The sequence below is a fragment of the Phaseolus vulgaris genome, chromosome 1, assembly GCF_000499845.2.
Source record: "Phaseolus vulgaris cultivar G19833 chromosome 1, P. vulgaris v2.0, whole genome shotgun sequence".
Classification (NCBI taxonomy): domain Eukaryota; kingdom Viridiplantae; phylum Streptophyta; class Magnoliopsida; order Fabales; family Fabaceae; genus Phaseolus; species Phaseolus vulgaris.
Genome location: NC_023759.2, coordinates 13,572,107 through 13,594,272, shown reverse-complemented (window position 1 = coordinate 13,594,272; position 22,166 = coordinate 13,572,107). Strand labels below are relative to the sequence as shown.

Here is a 22,166-nt window from a genome sequence, read left to right as displayed (position 1 = left end):
TACTCCTTGCTACTTCTGGACCAAGAAAGTATCTTAAATTCCCAAGATCTTTAATCTTGAATGTCTGATTAAAGGCTTGTTTGATTCGAACAATCTCTTCTTTATCATTTCCTGCCAATATTATATCATCCACATATACCAATAATGTTGTAAAAGATCCTTCAGAAGAATTAATGAACAAGGAATGATCATTAATAGATTGAGTATATCCCATAGAAAGCAAAAATGATGACAGTTTGGCAAACCATTCTCTGCTGGCTTGTTTAAGGCCATATAAATCCTTTTTTAGTTTACAAACTTTTCCTGGTGGAATAGAAGTCAATCTAGGAGGAGCAACCATGTATACATCTTCTTTCAAATCTCCATGTAAAAAGGCATTGTTTATGTATAATTGTTTCAATTCCCAATTATAAATAAAAGCTAAAGAAAGAAGCAACCTTATGGTGGTCATCTTTGCTACTGGAGAGAAAGTATCGAGGTAGTCAATGCCTTCTGTTTGTGTATATCCCTTTGTCACTAACCTTGCTTTATACCTTTCAATTGTTCCATCAGCCTTATATTTTATTTTGAATACCCATTTGCAACCTATGACAGCTTTGTTTTGAGGCAGAAGAGCAGTCTCCCAAGTTTGATTTGACTCTAAAGCAGATATCTCACATTGTATAGCTTTTCTCCAACAGTCATGTTTCACAGCTTCAGAATAAGTGTTTGGCTCAACATGTGAAGAAAGAGACATAACAAAAGATTTGTAAGAAGGTGAAAAATTGCTATAAGACAAAATAGAATTCAAAGGATATTTAACACTTGAAGATGTATTGGAAACATTAAAATTACAATGATAATCCTTTAAATACTCAGGTGATTTTTTTATTCTTGTGCTCATTCAGAAAGATGGATCTGATTCAGAACTTTGTTCTATATCATGATTTTCATTGAGGTTTTGGTCTATATGGGAACATTCTTCTTCTGAAACCTCAATTTGTGACTCGCAATTATTATCACTACTATTTTCAACATTATCACTAGGTGTATTATCACAAGGTGCAAGAATGGCTTCTGATGGCTGAATTAAGACAAATTGATCTTCAGCAAACAAAATTTGATCATTAACGTCGGGACTGTTAGTTTCATTGCTAGTATCTTGAACCCTTTGGTATGGAAAAACATGTTCATAAAAGACTTTCGGGACTGTTAGTTTCATTGCTAGTATCTTGAACCCTTTGGTATGGAAAAACATGTTCATAAAAGACAACATCCCTAGACACAAAAATTTCTCTTGATTGAATATTCAACAAAATATATCCTTTTGTCCCCCGTTGAAAACCAATAAAAACACATTTTGATGCTCTTGGATCAAATTTTCTTCTATTTGTTGACAAGGTACTAGCATAACATAAAGAACCAAACACCTTTAATCCATTAAAATTTGCATCAGTTTTGAAAAGCATTTCATGAGGAGAAGAATAGTTTAAAACAGGTGTGGGAAGCATGTTTATAATATGCGCAGCATGTATCACAGAATATGACCAATAAATTTTGGGTAAATGAGATTGTATCATAAGAGTTCTTGCTACATCTAATAAATGATCATGTTTCCTTTCAACTATACTATTTTGTTGTGGAGTATAGACACATGATGTTTGATGTATTATTCCTTTACTGACAAAAAAATTAGTCATGAAAAATTCAGTTCCATTATCACTTCTTATTATTTTTATTGTTGTCTCAAACTGTGTTTGAACAAAAATAACAAAATTTTCCAAAACCTTAACAACTTCAGATTTTTGTTTCAAAAGAAAAATCTATGTGTACCTCGAATAGTCATCAACTATGGTCAAGAAATATTTATGACCATGAATTGATGGTATTGAGTATGGTCCCCAAACATCTACATGAATCAAATCAAAACATTTTTTTGATTTAGATGTACTAATAGGAAAAGAAAGTCTTTTTTGCTTTGCAAAATGACAAACATCACAAACAAAAGATTTGTTATATTTAACAAAAGGAAATTTATTCTTGATAACATCAACACATTTATTTGAAATATGACCTAATCGAAAATGCCAAAGGGTTTCTAGATCACTAGCACTGACATTAACAGTATTGATGTTGTGTGTACATTCAAGGGGTTTAATTTGAAATTTCTGGTAAGATGGGATCCTGAGTATATAAAGTCTATCTTGCGTCTTAGCGATTCCAATCATTTTCATAGTTATTTTGTCCTGAATGTGACAACCATTAGAGTCAAAGGTAAGAACACAAGATAGTTTATCAATCAATTTTGCTACGGAAAGAAGATTAAAATGGAAGCAAGGAATGTACAAAACATTGTCTATGACATGATTTTGATTGAGAAAAACAATTCTAGAATAATTGGCAATGACTTGATTTCCATTTGGTAATTTGACATAAATAGGATCAATTTGATGATATGAAGTGAAATAAGTTAAGGATGAACAAATGTGATCAGTAGCACCACTATCAATAATCCAAGAACTAAAAGAAGAAATAAAATTATTACCTGTTTCATTGGAGGGATTGGAGGGAATAATAGAGACTTGATTAGAAGCATTGCCACTGGATTTGGTCTATTGTAAAAGAGCTAACAATGTTTGATACTGCTCAGGAGTAAAACCAATTTGTTGAGACTCCACTTCTGACTTTGAACCTTCATGATTCTGCTCATTATTATTGAAATTTTTATTCTGAAAAACTGCATTAGTATGACTCTGATAATGATTCTGATTTTTGAACTTGAAATGAGGTGGAAAGCCATGCTTTTTATAGCATGTATCAATGGTATGTCCTGTCCTTCCACAATGACTACAAATTTTGGAAGTATATCCTCTTCCATTGCTTCCTCTTTCGTATCCAGCACCTCTGCCATAGGTTGTAGCATTGTTTTTATAACCTCCTTTGCTAGTAGCAATCATTGCCTTGGATTGATCATCAAATATTTGCCTCTCTTGTTGTGTAACAAGAGAGCAAACTTTATTCAAGGATGACAAAGGGTCCATCAATAGAATTTGAGTTCTCACAGTCGAATAATTATCATTTAGCCCCCTTAGAAATTTGATAATTTGTTCTTGTGTTTTATATTTAGAAACATTCACAAGAGTATTGCATTTAGAGGCACATGAAGAAGCGGATAGCGGGCGGAAAAGATCAAGTTCATCCCAAAGAATTTTTAACTGAGTGAAATAGTTTGTAACAGTTAACTCACCTTGTTTAAAAGAAGAAATCATCTCCTGGATATCAGAAATACGAATCATGTCTCCTTGTAAGAACCTTTCCTTTAAATCATTCCATATGTCAAAGGCATTGTCCATACAGATCCTTTCCTTTAAATCATTCCATATGTCAAAGGCATTGTCCATACAGATGATGCTCTGCGCAATGGATTGAGAAACAGCCTTGAGAATCCACGAAACAACCAACATATTGGCTCTCTGCCATGTTGGAAACAATGATTTGGTACGATTGGGAGCTTCTATAGTTTCATCAATGAAACCTATTTTGTTCTTTGAAATTAGGCTTATTTGAAACGAGCGAGACCAATGATGATAATCTGGTCCCTCAAGAATAATAGGGACAATAAGAAAGGAAGGATTATCTGATGAACTAACATGGTAAGGTGAACTTAGATCTTGTGAGGGATCATCAACTTCACCACCCATGAATAAATGTAGCAAGCAGAGCTCTTATACCATATTACAAAATAGAACATAGATGAACAAAAGAGTAAACTGAAGACAAAGGATATGAGAATGAATATCTCTTCTTTCTTATTATTCAAAATCAAAACAAATGGTCTGAATATATACAAGTAGTACACTCATTCTAGGGTTTAACTAAAGAAGGAAATAATCAATAATTAAATACTAGAATCATAACACACAAAGATAAAATAAAGGTTATTCCCCTCTATAAATAGAAATAACTGATAATTAGAAAAAAACACTCAATTATTCTCTTCTATAAAGAGAAGCAACTGATAATTAGAAAAGACACCCAATTATTCTTCTTTATAAAGAGAAACAACTGATAATTAGAAAAGATTACCAATTAATATTAGAATATTAAGATCCTTCTGTAACTCTGGTATCCGTATCTTTTAGTACCGGTATTATTGATGATTATAGAGAAAAGTTATGATTCACTTATACCATATAAGTTGGGTAATCATATAATGAATAGTAAGTAACCTTGATATCTATGACAATGTTAGCATGTATAGAAGAGTTCTAATATTCAAGAAGGTATTGAACTACAGATAGAAAACAAATAAGATCATTTAAGTTCATCAATCAGTTGGATTCTCATCACTATCTATAAGGTGCTCCTTCAATGGCTGCCCTAGAGATTCCCAGTTTCTACTATCCCATGCTGGGTCAATTTCAGGCAGTTCATAGTCATCTGGACGTAATGATAATTGGAACTCAGGAAGGTCTGGCAATGATCGGAGACCCCTGCATCATTAACAGAATTCCAAATTTTCATAATTATGATATATCTAAAGGAAATTAGGAGTTTAGTTAATAAATCAAACGAGTTGGAAACAAAGAAAGCTCCTTACTTCTCTTGCTCCCAAAGGTAGCCATACATCTGGGACTTCCTTGATGCAACTTCAGGAATTTTCTGGTGTAAAAATTTCATAGCACCCCAGAGTGGAGGAACTCTTGAAAACAGAGAAATACGCATTTGTTATTTAAGATAAAGGAGTGTGACAAACGAAGCATCCAGACAAGAGTCAAAGATCGCTACCAACCTTGTAACTGGAGCTGCAAGGCAAAAGCTTAAGCTGGCCTTCTTGCTTTCACTCAGAAGCTCTTCTGCAGCAAGAAAACAAGACACAGCACCAATGGGACTATTTGGTTCATTACCCTTGTCAAGGATCAGACCATGGTAGTAGTAGGCTGCAGCCTGACAACATAATAAAAAAAATGTAAGGTATGGATTATATATAATAAAGTATGATGTTATCAGCAATTTTATAAAAAAGTCACAATTTTTAGTTACATGAAAATTCATGATTAGATGATAGTATAAAAAATTCTTTACAAAGTATGTAGGTGTATTCTAAGTAAATTCATAAATTATTGGATATGTGAAAGATTTATTTTTGGTGGAAAGTATTTGATACCATTACTAACCTTGGCTTCCAGGAATTTCCATTTGATGAATCGGAGATGCTTCCTTCCATGCCCTTGGTTGGTGTCGCATCCTAACAAGCAGTGATAAGCCTGCTCAAGAAAGTGAAACATTTTTACTTGAGAAACAGCAATCCGCACTTGAGCAAACAAAAAAAGTGTTAAAAGGAAATATTAAGGATAATAATTTCCTTTTAACAGATATGAACAGATTGCAGTAATAAAGTTAGTGATTTAAAGCAGTAATGATGAATAGATGCTCAAAAGATTGAATAAAAACCTGACTAAAGTATATCAGCTGTTCACATGCCAATCTCCTCTTCACAGACAAAGTTGCCTTCTGACACTCCACAGCAAGACCAAATTGAATCTCAGTTCCCTAAATAATCATCAAGATGAACTATTATTACTTTCATCAGTCATAAAATTGTACCCTATAAGAATTAAATGCTTGCACATGTAAATCTAGAGATAATGATCAAAGAGTACCTGGCCTAGTGTTTGAATAGCAATAGCCTCCAACACACCCTCCTGTAAGTCGTGGGGAAAAGTATTCCTGAATGTTGTTTGAATGTACTTTACTATAGGGTGTTCAGTGCTGGTCCAAAACTAGTTTCACAAACTTAAAATCTATTCAGAAAGATACCTGATTTCAGGAGGTATGCGTGTAAGAATATCCCTTAAACAGAACTCCAGGTATCCTGAGGCCTTGAGCAACAAATCAATTGCCTCCCTCTTGATATCTTACAACACAAATATGCATGATCAATGATTGTTCAACTTGTGGATGGTTTAAAACTACTACGCCAAAGGTTATGTATTGACACAAAACCTGAAGATACAACCCTGAATCCAGAGCCTGACGAGTCCTTTGGAATCATCATTGAGTCAGCCTCAGAGAGTGTCAGCATAGCCATAAGGTGAACTGCAGATAGCACCTCAAACCAGGTATTTGCTACACTGCTATCCTGCCAAGTGGACTTAACCATGTTAAAGAAACTAAAATTAACAATAATAAAAGTAATAATAATGAAGAAGAATGAGTTTTTTTTATGGACTTACTTGTTTCCCATCTTCTAAATTTTTCCATTTAAAATCTATTAGCCCTTCAAGACCATACTCTGTAAACAAATGAAAATCACGCAGCCCATTTTGAGAAATACAGAGAAAAAATATTCATTCTATAAAAAGTTTGTAAGGGTTTTGGAAGAAGGGGAGATTATGTGCAATTTGGGAAACCTTTCTTCGTAAGTCCAATCAGAAGAGACAAGTATTCATTCAAAGCTCGCCGCAATTCAGTTATAGCTAATCCATCTGCACAAAATATTAAAACTTCAGATCTGCATGCCATTTTCACACTTCACTATTCATTCTACGATAAATTTATAATTTCTTCATAAATGCCATCAACTGAAGAAGTGGAGTAAGCAGAACATAAGTTCTAAATTTTGACCACTGATTGTCCTATATAGTGAAAACATCCAGGTTTATAACCTATTGTTCATGATCCAATTCTTGTGTATTTTAAGAAACAAGTAAAATAAATATAACAAAAAAAAAAATACTTATAAAGTGAAGAAGCAAAGACACACCAGTATCCTCTGCTACCAACACTATCTGATTCCTTAGAGAAGTCAATTTATCAGCAAGATCCCGTGGAATTACACCCTTAAGCACCCTTTGAAGATCAGATTGCACCGGAATTCTTGTTGATGGAACAAAGAACACAACTTCAGGAAAGCTTGTTTTTTTTTTCCTATACACAGAGTTAGTGCACCCCATCCTTTCAAGCAAAGCATCCTACACAAACCAAACATTCATTTTCACAACCTGATTCCATCACAGTGACAGTGTTATGGAGAAATTGAGCATTAATGATGATAAAGGATGGGACTTCACATAAGCATGGTTGGGACATTTTTAACAGCATAAGTGTGCTGGAATTCAACCCTGCAAAAGTGGGTTGGGAATGAAAAACTTCATCTAACCACAGTTATCATCACGACCATAAGGTTAATAATAATAAAAATAATAGAAAAAGAAAAAAAAAAGACAGTTGCATCATGTACATGTGTGGGACAGAAAAGACAGTTAATACTGGTGGATTCAGATATGCTTGTTCGAGAATATTAAAATTAAAATAGTGAAATCATGGGTGGAGAAAACACACAGAAATACAAGTTGAGGAATGAAGGAAGAAAAGAATAAAAGGGTTATTAAAAGAGAGACAAAGTTTGGAACAACTTACTGGATACAGAGAGGAGAGAAGGAGGGAAGATTCTTGGAGAGGCAGAACATGTTAATATGGTATCTGAGTGAATTGGAAGCTCAAGAACCGAGACATGTCTCACATGGCCATTGCGTAGAAGTCTCTGCTTCTTTCAAAGGACCACGTTCACTTGTATGTATTTGTTTAGGTTTCAGCAAACGCTTAACTAGTAGGGCGCGTAGTGGACTGAGTTTACTATTATTATAATTACATGCATGTATATTTTAGTATAACAACTTGAGCTATCAATGTCTCTCCATCAAAAATTAGATTTTACATCTTACAAAAGACTAAATATACTAAGTTTCGTACTTTAATTTCTACACTGTTTCTCATGTTAATCACATTAATTGTGAATAGAAAGAGATTAAAAGGAGTTTTTAAAAGTGTAAACTAATAATTAAAAATATGTATGACTGAAATGATAATATTATAATATGTTTAATAACTAAAATCGTAGTAAATATTTTGCTTATGTTCTTGTAAAGGGATGAGACACTAACTCCAATTGGATGAATAATTGATTTCTTCCCTTTAATCGTGCTCTCCTTTCTTTTACTTCCTTTCCTAACATACAGGCTTTGGCTTTCGGTCGGATGTGCACCTGCAAAAGATTCTCTGACGCTAAAGTGAGTATTCAATGCTCAGGATAATAATGACGTATCTTTGTTTTGGTCGTTGTGCCTATTTATATGTCCTTGATCACCCCTTTTACTGTCGGGTCGAGATTAGCGTGTGTATCATAATTAAGGATGTATTACTTAATCTTCCGTACGACTTATCATAAGTTAATCGTTCATTTATCTAAATACATTCTTGTGATGGTTAGTAGCAGTTGACCGGTACCAAATATTGTGGGACTGTTCGGCCCCCGATACACTTGTACCTAGACTCGAGAGACATGTTCCCAAAGGGTCTTGTTATAAGGGATAGAGGTTCCACAAGCGCGATCGTTCACTATGTTTATATGTCTATTACAAGTACTCAACACATGTGAAACATATACAAGATAGGAAACACAGACATATCAACCTTGATGAGTTCATTTATATTCACAGCTAGAGTATTTAAGCTTGGCCTTTTAGACTATAATTGAGAATAAATCCACTATTTTAGATAAGATTTGGTACACGAGTCCCCATACTTAAGCCAGTTCATTCTAGCCTTTTGACTTATAAGTGAAACAATTTTACTATCATTCTCCCTTAACCGGCTCATTAGTTCCACTCTTTCCAACCTTGCACTTCCAAGCGGGTCATCATACACATCTTGGCAATTCAAGTTTTCAATTTCTTGCAGGATGTCCCTCTTTTTGGTGTGTAAATTTCCAAACACATCTCTATTCCATCCCTTTAGATCACCCTTTAGCATTTTCAGCTTGTCTTTGAGCTTTGTTATTTCATTCCCCTGTACAACGTATGACTGCCACATTTACTTCACCAACCCATTAAAACCCCTTTCCATATGCCATGCATCAATGGTTCTAAACGGCCTAGGGCCCCAGTACTTTTCCATCAACTTCACCACTAAAGCACAATGATCGGAAACTTCCCTCCGCTGAACATACTGCTTGCACATTGGCCATATTTGTAACCACTCTTCAGTGACAATGACTCTATCCAACCTGCTCTTTGCTGAACCATTTGCCTTAAACCACGTATATTTTTTCCCTACTAAGGCAAATCCAGTAACAAGTTTGTTTCAATGAAGTTGTTGAACCCAGAGATCTCCCTAAAGTGGTCATCTCTATTGCTAACACCTTTCCTCTCACTTCTAGTTCTTACGGCATTAAAATCCCTACATAAGTGTTGGGAAAAATGGGTAATTTCCCCACTAAAACAGAACCCTAACAGAGCTACCCGACAAATAATATTGAATAAACAGAGCAAAATAATAAAAGAGATAAAGAGGAAAAAACACACCAGAAAATTGTTAACAGAGTTCGACCAATTTAGCCTAATCTCCGAGCACAACAAAAACAACTCACTTTTATTATTATAAGAGAAGATATTACAAAGTGTGATATATAATAGTGAAGGATGAGAGTTTAATTTATAACCCTCAAACCTCCTTCCCAAACAATGAACCCACCGATGTGGGACTTGGGATTAAGCCAAAATCAACAAATCTCCACCTTGGCTTAATTTCAAGTCCCACCTAAAACAAATCTTCTCAAAACATAACAAAAACAAACTTTGCAGTGCTTCAAATTTGCGCCTCCGAGCGCCAACTTCAAATGTGCAAGATATTAACCAAGTCTAAACAGTGTTCCAACTTGGTCCTTGTAACCACCTTGGTGAGCATATCTGCAGGATTCTCCGTAGTGTGAATCTTCTGGAGAACAATCTCCTCTTCTTCGAGAATCTCACGCACAAAGTGATAACGAACATCAATGTGCTTCGTCTGTGCATGAAAGACTTGATTCTTTGCTAAATGAATAGCACTCTGACTGTCAGAATATAACTCAAGTTGTTTCTAACCAACTCCCAAGTCTTTAAGCAACCCATGAAGCCAAATTGCTTCCTTCACAGCCTCTGTAATCGCCATATACTCTGCCTCTATCGTAGACAAAGCCACCGTAGACTGCAAGGTAGACTTCCAACTAACTGGCACTTTTGCTAAAGTGAACAAATAACCAGTTGTAGACCGTCGCTTATCCAAATCACCTGCATAATCAGAATCACAATATCCAACTATGCATTGACCAAGTGATTCATCTTGCTCAAATGTCAATCCAACATCTAAGAAGGTATTTTGGAGGTACCGTAGAATCCATCTAACAGCTTGTCCCTTGCTCAGATTATGCATGTACCTGCTAACAACACTCATAGCCTGTGAAATATCTGGTCTTGTACACACCATTACATACATCAAGCTTCCAACTGCATTTCCATATGGGACTTTTGCCATGTATTCTCATTCTTCATCAGTCGTCGGAGATAAACGGCTACTCAATTTCAAATGAGGAGCAAGTGGGGTACTTACAGGTTTTGTATCTTCGTGTATACCAAAACGTTGTAGTACCTTCTGCAAATACTGTTTATGTGACAGCCAAAGTTTTCCCCTCTCCCTGTCCCTGTTTATCTCCATGCCGAAAATCTTCTTGGCTTCCCCCAAATCCTTCATCTCGAACTCTTTACTCAACTGAGCCTTTAACCTGTCAATCTCAACTTGGCTCTTTGCTGCAATCAGCATATCATCAACATATAATAGTAAGTAAATGTAGGAACCATCTTCAAGTCTGCACAAATACACACAATGATCATATTTTCTTCTCTTGTACTTCTGATCCTTCATGAACTTATCAAATCGTTTGTACCACTGTCTCGGAGATTGTTTTAGTCCGTACAACGATTTGCTAAGTTTACAAACCCAATCTTCTTTACCATCAACCTTTTATCCTTCTGGTTGAGTCATATAGATTTCCTCATTCAAATCATCGTGTAGGAACGCGGTCTTTACATCAAGTTGAGCAAGCTCCAAATTCAACTGTGCTACCAAGGCCAACAAAATTCGAATGGAGGAATGTTTAACAACTGGAGAAAATACCTCATTATAATCAATTCCCTCCCTTTGAGCAAAGCCTTTAGCAACCAACCTTGCCTTGTAGTGAACATCTTCTTTATTAGGAAATCCTTCTTTCTTTGCAAATACCCATTTGCACCCAATTGCCTTCTTACCTTTTGGTAATTGTGCCAGCTTCCACGTCTTGTTCTTCTTCAAAGACTGCATTTCCTCTTCCATCGCACCTGCCCAATTACCACTCTCTGAACTCAGAATGGCTTCTGGGTAAGTGGATGGAATGTCATCAACAACTAGGAGTGCATAGGCAACCATATCCATGAAACGAGCAGGCTTCTGAATATCTCGTCTCTGTCTTCTAACTACAATTGGTGCTGATTGCTGTTGAGATTCTTGGGTAGGAACCTCTTCCTCATCTGACTCTTCTTCTGCCATAGGAGAGTCACTTGTGGTATTTCGTGTTGGGATCACCACTGTCGGCTCAAACTCCACCTGCTTCCGGGCACACTCCACCTATTGTGGAGTACTATCAGCTCCTTCTGGATTTACCTTCTTTAACATGGAAGATTCATCAAAGGTAACATCCCTGCTGATAATCGTCTTCTTTGCCTCTAGACACCACAAACGGTATCCCTTCACTCCAGGACTAAAGCCCATGAAAAGAGCCTTCTTTGCCCGTGGACCCAACTTTGATTCAATCACATGATAATATGCAATAGAACCAAAAACATGCAAATAATCATAATCAGTTGCAGGTTTTCCAGTCCATACCTCTAACGGGGTTTTGCCATCTATAGCAGATGATGGCAAACGATTGACGAGATGTTGAGCGTATGTCACAGCCTCAGCCCAAAACTCTCTGCCTAACTCAGCATTAGACAACATACAACGAACTTTCTCCACAAGTGTCTTGTTCATACGCTCCGACACCCCATTCTGCTGTGGTGTTTTTCTAACAGTGAAGTGTCAAACTATGCCACAATCTTGACATACCTTCAGGAACGGATCACTCTTGTATTCTCCTCCATTGTCTGTTCGGAGAACCTTAATCTTCCTTCCTGACTGGTTTTCAACTTGAGCTTTCCACTTAAGGAAAATTTCAAGCACGTCATTTTTGTTCTTCATAGTAAACACCCAAACTCTCTTGGAAAAATCATCCACAAAAGTGACAAAATAATGCCTACCTCCGATTGACGGAGTCTTGGCAGGTCCCCACACATTTGAATGCACATAATCCATAATATCCTTGGTATTGTGAATTGCAGTGCCAAACTTCATTCTTCGTTGTTTTCCCAGAACACAATGCTCACAAAATTCAAGTTTGCAAGCCTTCGTACCTTTCAACAATCCCTGCTTGGTAAGAATTTGCAAGGATTTCTCTCCAGCATGTCCTAACCTCATATGCCACAACTTCGTTGCCTCAGCATCCTTCTTAGAGCTAGAAGTTGTTGCCGCTACTGTCCCCACCACTGTACTACCTTGGTAGTAATACAAATTGTTCTTCCTCACGCCTTTCAACATCACCAGTGCTTTTGAAGTTGCTTTAAGAATTCCATCTCGCATCGTCACAACTAGGCCTTTAGATTCTAAAGCCCCCAATGAGATGAGATTCTTCTTCAACTTTGGCACGTACCGTACATCCCGCAAAATTCTGGTGGATCCATCATGATTCCGCAGCTTGATTGAACCTATCCCAGTTGTCTTACATGGATTATCATTACCCATGTAAACAACCCCGCCATCAAATTCTTGAAATTCAAAGAACCATTCCCGAATGGGACACATATGATAGGTACAACCTGAATCCAATATCCACTCATCTGGATACGATGATGCTGAAAGCGAGACAATTAAAGAGATATCTGATTCCACATCACTTTTGCATTCTGCAACATTTGCATCTTGCGGAGCCTTCCCTTTCTTCTGCAGTTTTGGACAGTCTTTCTTCCAGTGTCCTTTCTCATAACAGAAAGCACACTCATCTTTGGTAACGGCTCGACCTTTAGACTTAGACCTCTCTCTTCTCCCCTTTGTCTGGCTTTGCTGACGACCTCTTGCCACCAATGCTTCTTCTGATGTCGTTGATTTGGTTTTCATCTTATTCTGCTTTCTCAATTTATGACTATATAAAGCAGAACAAACAGCATCTAACAACACATTCTCCTTTCCGTGAAGGAGCGTAGTCTCCAAATGTTCAAATTCATCAGGAAGAGATGATAACAACATCAAAGCCAAATCCTCATCCTCAAACATCACATCTAAATTCAACAGGTCTGCTATTAAATGATTAAACATAGTGATGTGTGCATTCATAGTAGTACCTTGTTGGTAATCAAATCGGAACAACCCTTTCTTCATCAAGAGCTTGTTCTGACCACTCTTCTTCATAAACTTGTCCTCCAATGTCTTCCACAGTTTGTGTGCAAAAGTCTCGTTTTTTACAACATACTTCTGCTCTTTAGACAGGCAAGATCGAATAGTTCTGCATGCCAACCGGTTGATGATGCTGCAGTCTTTTTCCTCTACCTCTTCTGGTTTCTCTCCTTCAATAACAATATCAAGACCCTGCTGAAAAAGAGAGTCCAAGACCTCTCCTTGCCACATACCAAAATGTCCAGTGCCATCAAATATTTCCACCGCCAATTTCAAAGTGGACACTGGGAACCTCGACCATGATGACAAGGAGCCCGACACTCTGGATACATCATTCGCTTCTTCTTCTTGATTTGCCATTACAAACTCAAAATATAGTATTCAATATTACAAATAATTTCAAACAACCCAAGGCGAACCTTCGGCTCTTGATACCACTTGTTGGGAAAAACGGGTAATTTCCCCACTAAAACAGAACCCTAACAGAGCTACTCGACAAATAATATTGAATAAACATAGCATAATAATAAAAGAGATAAAGAGGAAAAAACACACCAGAAAATTGTTAACGGAGTTCGGCCAATTTAGCCTAATCTCCGAGCACAGTAAAAATAGTTCACTTTTATTATTATGGGAGAAGATATTACAAATTGGGATATATAACAGTGAAGGAGGAGAGTTTAATTTATAACCCTCAAACCTCCTTCCTAAACAATGAACCCACCGATGTGGGACTTGGGATTAAGTCAAAATCAACAATAAGCATCAGATCGGATCCTGTGATACCGCTTTAATATTAGTCAACTTCTCCCAAAGCCTCTCCTTTTCTCTCAAGGCGCAAGCAGCATAAACATTAACTATAACACATCTATGAGAAAGTATTTAGTGTTGCCCGGAAATAGCAATGAATCCCTTCCCCATAACATGACTTTCATAACCGAACACTTCTTTCTTCCACATGGACAACAGACTCCTCCTCCATTTTCCCCTTCATTGTGTATCCACCCAATATTATTGTGCCCCCATAATGCAAAGCATCTAGCCTCTGAAAAGACCATGGTTTTTGTTTCTTGTATGCAGACGAATTCTACTCCCTCACTCGCGATGATTTCTATCAAATATCTAGCTTTGGTACCTCCCCCCAAACCTCTTATATTCAAATTGATTATCAACATAAAAAACTAGGTTTATTGCCCTCCTCAAACCTCTGCTTACACTTCGCGTCTCTCGCTTTCATACTCTAATATTCCTTAACCACCTCTGTTTCAACCCCTCTGCAAGCAATACCCATATGTTTATCTACCTCCCATAACATAGTTGGTTCCTCCACAACTTTCAATTCACAAAAACGAGCATTACAGTTGTAAATATCCCCATTAGAGATTGTTGCTGTAAGGATTCCGGTTGTGCAAGAGGAAGAATTCCTTACCCGAGTTGACCTCGCACTTCATCTCGTCGAACGCCTAGGGTGGGTGCTTGGCTCTCCCAATTCCCACAACCCTTTCTTCTTACATGTGCGAGGTGAAGACTTGTTCCTGCTTCCCCCTATCACGTCCTCATCTCTGGTTTTCCTCAGCCTTTCAACAACCTTGCTTCCTTCTACTAGCTCCCGCAACACCAAACCTTCAATTTGGTTTCTCATAAGCGCATCATCACATGTTAACTTCTCACACTCGTGCAGAACACCCCCTACACCCACTTCCACATGGGTTGGCCTTGAGTCTTGCCATACCTCCCACTGGGCCATCTGCTTTGTTGGCCCAAAACAGATTTGGGTGTGCAAAGAGAATTACTATGCTCAACATCCACCACTAGCTTAGCCAGCTCCTCATGTTCAGTACAATTATTGCCTTCCACATTACCGACATCGCAAGCAGATGGGTTGACAAAAATAATCTCTTCTGACACCTTCTGGACCTTCATTCCTTTATTAATGAAACTCTCACCAACTTTAATCTGACTTAGTATAAGTCGCTGACTCCTCAAAACCTGATTTTTTTTCGTTTGCAGAGCCTGGTCTCCACCTTCCCCGTCATCTCTGTCGTTCTCCTCCCCCTCTGACCTTCTAACCCCTCTGTCATTCTGGCCCTCCTCCTCCTCACAGCTGTTAACCGACAACTCTGTTTCTTCTATGTATCTCTCCAACGATGATACACTATCCAAAGAGCCAAAACCATTATAACTACACTTGGAGTCTAGCGTATTCTAGGTTCTCCCATAACAACGATTTATCAATGGACACCAAAGTTGCTATTTCTCCTACCACTTTGGAAAAACAATCCTCATTCCACAAAGAGAAAGCAAATCCATAGCATCTAACCCATACAATTTTGTGGCCGCTACCAGATTCTCAAACCACTGTTCAATATTATCAAAGACGCTTTCGAACCACTCCTTGTTGAGTTTTATCAGTGCCTCCATGCTTTCCCCTTCTCTTAGCGTGAGCATGGTCAATCTATCACCCATATATCTCAACTTGACCATGTCCATACCTCCTTTCACGAACTCCTCTTCCAATTGGTCGTAGTCCAACTCTACATTGAATTGGCCAATAGTGTTATTTATCATCCATGGTAGGGTCTGTTGGTGTGTCGTAATTACTGGCCCCTTCCATTTATGTTGAGAACCTTCCTTAACTATATCAACAAAATACTTTTTACCTTTTTATTCCATCCAGACCTCCTTCCTTCTCATCCTCCCACTGACCACCGGACCCTCCACACCCTGCTTCCTAGGCTCTCTTGGTAACACCAAATGTTGATTCTTGCCTTCCCACCTCTGCTCCCTTCCAGGTTCTAGCTCAGTTCTCCGGTACTTCGGGATATTTACATCAAGATTCATGTTTCCTATATAAATTTGATCAAGTTCCTTCTTTGGTCGTCCTGCATTTTCAACCTTAAAGAATCTCACAAACCCAAATCTCCTCCCCCACTTATTTAACCTTCGTGAAATAAACACTTTTTTCACCCTTGCCCAGCTCTGGAACACCTTGAGCATGTCTAGCTCTCCAAACCCATGTGGGAAATTTGACTTAGGTTCAATTTGGGAGACAAAAGCCATGTGCCTACAGTAGTTAGAGACAATACTGCGTGTAGAAACACCCTTCTAAATCTGCCCAATGATGTTATCCACAGAAAGATCTCTTGGAATTCTCCATTCCTTTGGCAGCTCTTCCTGTTGCAGAATTTCAACTGGTTGTTTCGCAGAATCAATCGATTGGTTTTTTGGACAGGATTCTAGCTTCTGCAAAATGATGTTTTGCTAATCTTCTTGTACAAAATTCTTCGAAGAAACCTAGTCTGCATGGTTAGTTTCATCAAATACCACATGAACAGACTCCTCTACATTCATGAGTCTCTTGTTATAGACTCTATAAGCATGACTAGTTGAAGAATAGCCTATAAAAATGCCATTATCGGCTTTCTCATCAAACTTGCCCAAATTTTCTTTCCCATTGTTCAAAATGAAACACCTACATCCAAACAATTTTAGATGCCTAATGTTTGGCTTCCTTCCATTGAAAAGTTCATATGGAGTCTTCTTCAAGATTGACCTTATAAGCACCCTATTCATCACATAGTAAGAAGTGCTTACTGCATCAGCCAAAAAGTACTTGGGTAAGGAAGATTCACTTAGCATGGTTCTTGCAAGTTCTTCAAGGGATCTGTTCTTCCTCTCCACTACTCCATTCTGTTGAGGAGTTCTTGGTGTTGAAAAGTTATGAAATATTCCCATCTTTTCACAGAAGGTGCTGAATTTTTCATTTTGGAACTCCACTCCATGATCACTTTTAATAGCAATAATGTTGTTGCAGCATGTGTTTTGCAATCTTTTGGCAAGCTTCTTAAATGCAGAGAACGCCTCACTCTTTGACTCCAAGAATAGTGTCCAAGTAAACCTAGAAAAATCATCAACAACAACAAGAGCATAGTAATTTCCACCAAGACTCATGGTTCTTGAAGGACCAAATAAATCCATGTGCAACAGCTCAAGGGGTTTTGAGGTAGAAGCAACATTTTTCAGTTTGAAAGAATGCTTAATTTGTTTCCCTTTTTGACATGTTTCGCATAAATGGTCTTTCTTAAACTTGAGTTTGGGTAACCCTATCACAAGATCTTTAGAAATCAATTTATTCAAATGATGCATGTGAATATGAGTTATTCTTTTATGGCATAACCATGATTCATCATGTTTGGAAATAAGACAACCAATAGATGTAGGATGAGAGATATCTAAAAGATAAACATTGTTGACCCTTTTACCAATCAACACAACTTCCTTTGAATTGGGTAGGCAGATCTCACAAGAATTGGGCTTGAAGATTACTTGATAACCCTTATCACACAGTTGGCTAATGCTAAGAAGAATGTGCTTGAGACCTTCCACATATAAGACATCATGAACCAAAAAGTTGTTCTTGTCTCCAATGGTGCCTCTTCCAAGAATCTTTCCTTTATTGTTGTCTCCATAGGTTACATGTCCTTCTTGCTTAAAGTTGATACTCACAAACTTTGATTTATCCCCAGTCATGTGTTTGGAACAGCCATTGTCTAGGTACCACAACTCTATGTTCTCCATCAAGCATTCCTACAAGAGATAAAATAAAGCAACAAGATTTGGTCCCCTTACAAATGTGGGTCCTTTGGCACTAACTTTATCACTAGGAACATCAGAATTCTTGAGAACCCATCTCATAACACCTTTAAGAAAAGAAAATTTCCTAATTTTACAGAATCTAACAGAGTGTCCCCTCTTCATGCAATGAAAACATGTAACAACCGGTTGTTTCAATTTTTCAATCGGTTGTTTTTCTGGCACAATTAAAAAAGGCTTTGAAATCCCACTTTTCTTACTCTGTGGATTAAATCCTAAACCTGATTTTCCAAAAACACAATTTTGAGATGCCAAGACAGTCTCAAAGTTGGATTTTCCCTTTGAAAGCTTATCCACAATTTTCACAAGATAGTGAACCTTCTTTTCAAGAGATTCACAATTTTCACAAATAAGTGAGTCACACTTGCAAGAAAGGGTTCTTGTAAAGCATTTCCAACTCTTCTCCCTTTTACTCTATTTTCAAGCCAGTTATTCAACCCTTTCAACCGATTGTTCAAGAGATCCAATCTATTAGCTTTTTCATGTGTTTCTTTAAAAGCTTCAAGGAGTTGGCCATAATTTTCAGCATTTAAAGAAGTGCAGGAACTTACACTGCTTGCATCATTCTCTTCCTTGGCCATAAGACACAAATTGGCTTCTTCATCTTCACTTGATGAGGAGCTTAATGAAGAGACATCATTTTCATCCCAAGCAATGTAGGCTCTTTTTGATTTGCCTTTCTTTTCCTTCTTGCTTGACTTCTTTTCTTTGCTCTCTTTATTTAGGCATTCAGCCTTTATGTGCCCTTGTTCACCACAAACATAACAAGTATAATTGTTGGCATTAAAATCACTAGTTTTCTTGTTACCATACCTTTCTTTGTTGGAGTCTTTGTTGAGGTTCTTCTTCAAGAATTTGTTGAACTTTTTGGACAACAAACTAAGAGTCTCTCCCTCACTTTCATCACTTGAAGCTTGGTTGTTCTTGTGTTTGGCAGCTTTCAAAGCAATGTTTCTCACATGCTTATCTTCACTCTCTTGAACATTGAGCTTGTTCCTCTCCAACTCATGCTCCCTGAGCTTTCCAAACAAGGAGGTTGTAGTCAAAGATGTCAAGTCTTTAGATTCTGAGATAGTCGTGACTTTAGGTTGCCAAGATCTATCAAGACACTTGAGGATCTTGATGTTCAACTCTTCTTTGTCAAAGACTTTTCCAAGACTCATTAGGTGATTGACAATGTGAGTGAATCTTTTTTTCACATCCGCAATTGATTCTACTTTAAGCATCCTGAACATCTCATACTCTTTTATTAGAGTATGTTTCCTTGCCCTCTTTACATCGTTAGTTCCTTCATGAGTTACTTCTAGAGTATCCCACATCTCCTTAGCAGATCACATTGTGAGACCCTGAAAAACTCATCAGAATTTAAGGCAGAGGTGATGATATTCTTAGCAATGCAATCAAACTTGGCCTTTTTATTTTTAACATCAGTCCATTGGGACCATGGTTTTTCAATAAAAACACCATCCTTTTCAAACTTATGAATAAAAGGGCCATGTTCAATTGCATCCCAAATTCCTCTATCTAGTGATTCAACAAAGATTTTCATTCATACCTTCCAAAACTGGTAATTCAAACCACAAAACAAAGGTGGCCTGTTTATTGAGGCACCCTCCCCAAAAGGTAATTTTTCAGCCATAAGAAAAAGATTTATGATCGAAAAACTTGAATGACTTTCAAGAACTTAGCTCTTTATGCCAATTGTTAGAATATATGGCCTTAAACAAGAGGGGGGTAAATTGTTTATGAAAGATTTTTTCAAACTTTGAAGGCATAATAAAAGCCAAAGCAGAATTACAGAGAAAGGAATCAAGGAATTAAACACACAAAACTGTTTAAGTTGATATTCAGAAAAACAACCGGTTGTTTATGCGATTCAATCGGTTGTTTTTACCAGCAGAGCTTAAAATAACTTAAAAGTAGAATGTAAATGAGTTCAGGGAAAGAGAAAAGCACACAAGCAATTTATACTGGTTCACTCTTATCCTAAGAGCTACATCCAGTCCTTAAAAACCACTGGGTATCTACTATGTAATCAAAATCCAAATTACAACACCACACACCAAAGAAGTGACCTTGAACACCTCAAGCCACACACTTCCTTTGCCACACAACACTACAAAAATTAGAACACCCTCTGATTCTGCACTTACACAACAATTCCATAAATACAAGAGATAGAGAAGGGATTACACCTGATCAATATCCAAAAACAAAATATTACCGCAATCCTATTCCACTCCTTTATGAAAATCCAAAAGCTTGATGCAAATCTTGAAAACTCAAATTTTTTTTTCTCAATCTCAAAATGTCTAAACTGTTTTCCCAATCTCAAAATGTTTAAACTATTTTCCAAATTTTTAGGAGCGTAAAACAAACTTTATATACTCCAAAGGTTTGTTAAACACATTTAAAGTAGGAGCCAAAACAATTAGAAAACATTAAAAGATTATTTACAAAGCATAACATAATTTTGTTATGGATTTTCAAAAAACATTAATATGTGGATGCCTTGTTGGAGAGAAAATTGGCTTCCTTTTAAGACTTTATAAATGTGGACTTAAGGCCCAACATTCCTATACTAAATTGGCTCAGAAATACAAAGCCATAAATTACTATTCTACTATTTACATTTTGTATAAGGTTGAAACTATGGTGGCTTGGAAGGGAAGATGTTCATCCATCACTAATGCTTGAGCAATATAATATATCACTTGAGTATTATTTAAAACCCTTGAGCGACATACTTGGAAGATAATTGATGTGACCATTTTCTCACTCAAGCATCCATATGTCACTTAAGCATTAAACTAGGCACTTGAGCATACACATCTAGTCACTTAAATATCATTAAAAAGCTTGAGCAACCAAACTCAAAATGGAGAGAAAATTGATTCAAACTCTTCATCGCTTGAGCGACTAAACGAGCTTTTGAGTGCTCAAACTCTTGGTGGAGAGAGAATTATTTTTTCCTTCTTCCTTGCTCAAACTATCATTCATGGCATGAGTGAGAATCATTATCACCTAAGCAACCAAATGGACACTTGAGCGGTAGTACTTTGTCATAACATTAAAATACATCGTTGTTATATCTCTTGAGCATCATTCTTGTTTTTTAGCGAAGTTACTAAATTCAATTGAATTGAGACAATATTTCATCTTATCTTACAAAGCTTCTCTTCATTAATACAACCCAAAGTATATTTGTCTCAATTTAAATGAAAACAACAATTCAAGTTATTCATTCATACAAATGCACATTTTATACGAGCTCTATTCATCATTTCTATACAAACACAATTAGAAACGGTTATGTAAACCTTATCTAGCATCATAATACATTAACATCATTACAAACTTTGACTAATCAAGATTTATCTTTACAAACTAGGTTAGATGTGCATGTACTATTCATTTTGTGCAAAACAATATAAAGATCTTTATGTGGAGCATAAAAACTTAATTTTATTAAAAATCTAATCAACTATTTTTGACCAACTCTTAATAATCTTTCAAGACAAAGGAGTTGAATCTAGAAAAGGATGAGTATCAAACTCCAAAATGTTGTTAAGAAATAATTTTAAAGAAATAAAGATTTTAGATAAATGAAGAATGACTTATATATAACTTCTTAACTTAAAACATTAGTATTTTCACTTTTCATCTATTTTAACATTCCCATTTATATTTATATATAAAAACTGGTTCTTATATATATTAGGGACTAAAGATAATGTTTTGAAAACCCTTAGTTTATTTGTTGTTGTTTTTTTCTTTATTATGAGAGAATGTTTGAGTCTCATTTTCTATTATTTGTTCAATAATATAAACTCTTAGTTTATTAGGTAATCTAAAAAACTTGATTTTTTTCTCTTTGGTTTTTAACATTGTTTCACTTAAAGAACCGTCTTTCATTACAAATTTTTTCATTCTCTCTCTCAACAATTCAACTTGTTTGATATCCACCAAGTTTACTTAGAGAACATAACCTCAACAGAAAGTATACAATCATAATAGAAAAATCACATGTTCACGTGCACCTCTTATCTTCGGGTGCTAACAACAGGAAAATATTTTGTTTTACATGTTCACCATTATTCTCGGGTGCTAACAACATTATTCTCAACAACTTTTATTTGCATTTTAATGATCGTATGTGTTATAAACAAACAAAATATTTCTTATATTTTAAGTAT

At 36.5% G+C, this 22,166-nt stretch overlaps 2 protein-coding genes across 8 annotated transcripts; both read right to left on the bottom strand.

Annotated features, from left to right (window-relative positions):
- Positions 1 to 2,591: 2,591 nt before the first annotated feature.
- LOC137815546 (uncharacterized) lies at positions 2,592 to 3,680 on the bottom strand. Its single transcript, XM_068618662.1, has one exon. It carries the CDS (start codon positions 3,678 to 3,680, stop codon positions 2,592 to 2,594), a length of 1,089 nt encoding a protein of 362 aa, XP_068474763.1.
- A 510-nt stretch (positions 3,681 to 4,190) lies between these two features.
- Positions 4,191 to 7,598, bottom strand: LOC137813635 (uncharacterized). 7 transcript variants are annotated; one of them, XM_068615990.1, is made up of 13 exons: positions 7,402 to 7,554; positions 7,053 to 7,103; positions 6,746 to 6,953; positions 6,393 to 6,467; positions 6,216 to 6,274; positions 5,986 to 6,121; positions 5,800 to 5,896; positions 5,643 to 5,709; positions 5,434 to 5,532; positions 5,157 to 5,246; positions 4,772 to 4,926; positions 4,580 to 4,681; positions 4,191 to 4,472 (listed from the first exon to the last, which is right to left on the bottom strand). In XM_068615990.1, the coding sequence occupies exons 3-13, from the start codon at positions 6,933 to 6,935 to the stop codon at positions 4,307 to 4,309; spliced, it is 1,236 nt and encodes a 411-aa protein (XP_068472091.1). In that variant the 5' UTR covers positions 6,936 to 6,953; positions 7,053 to 7,103; positions 7,402 to 7,554; the 3' UTR covers positions 4,191 to 4,306. The 7 variants fall into 7 exon arrangements, with proteins under 7 accessions (XP_068472091.1, XP_068472087.1, XP_068472092.1 ...); XM_068615986.1 differs by having other exon boundaries at positions 5,986 to 6,133; positions 7,402 to 7,503; XM_068615991.1 differs by lacking the exon at positions 7,402 to 7,554 and adding an exon at positions 7,223 to 7,343.
- Between the last annotated feature and the right edge of the window lie 14,568 nt (positions 7,599 to 22,166).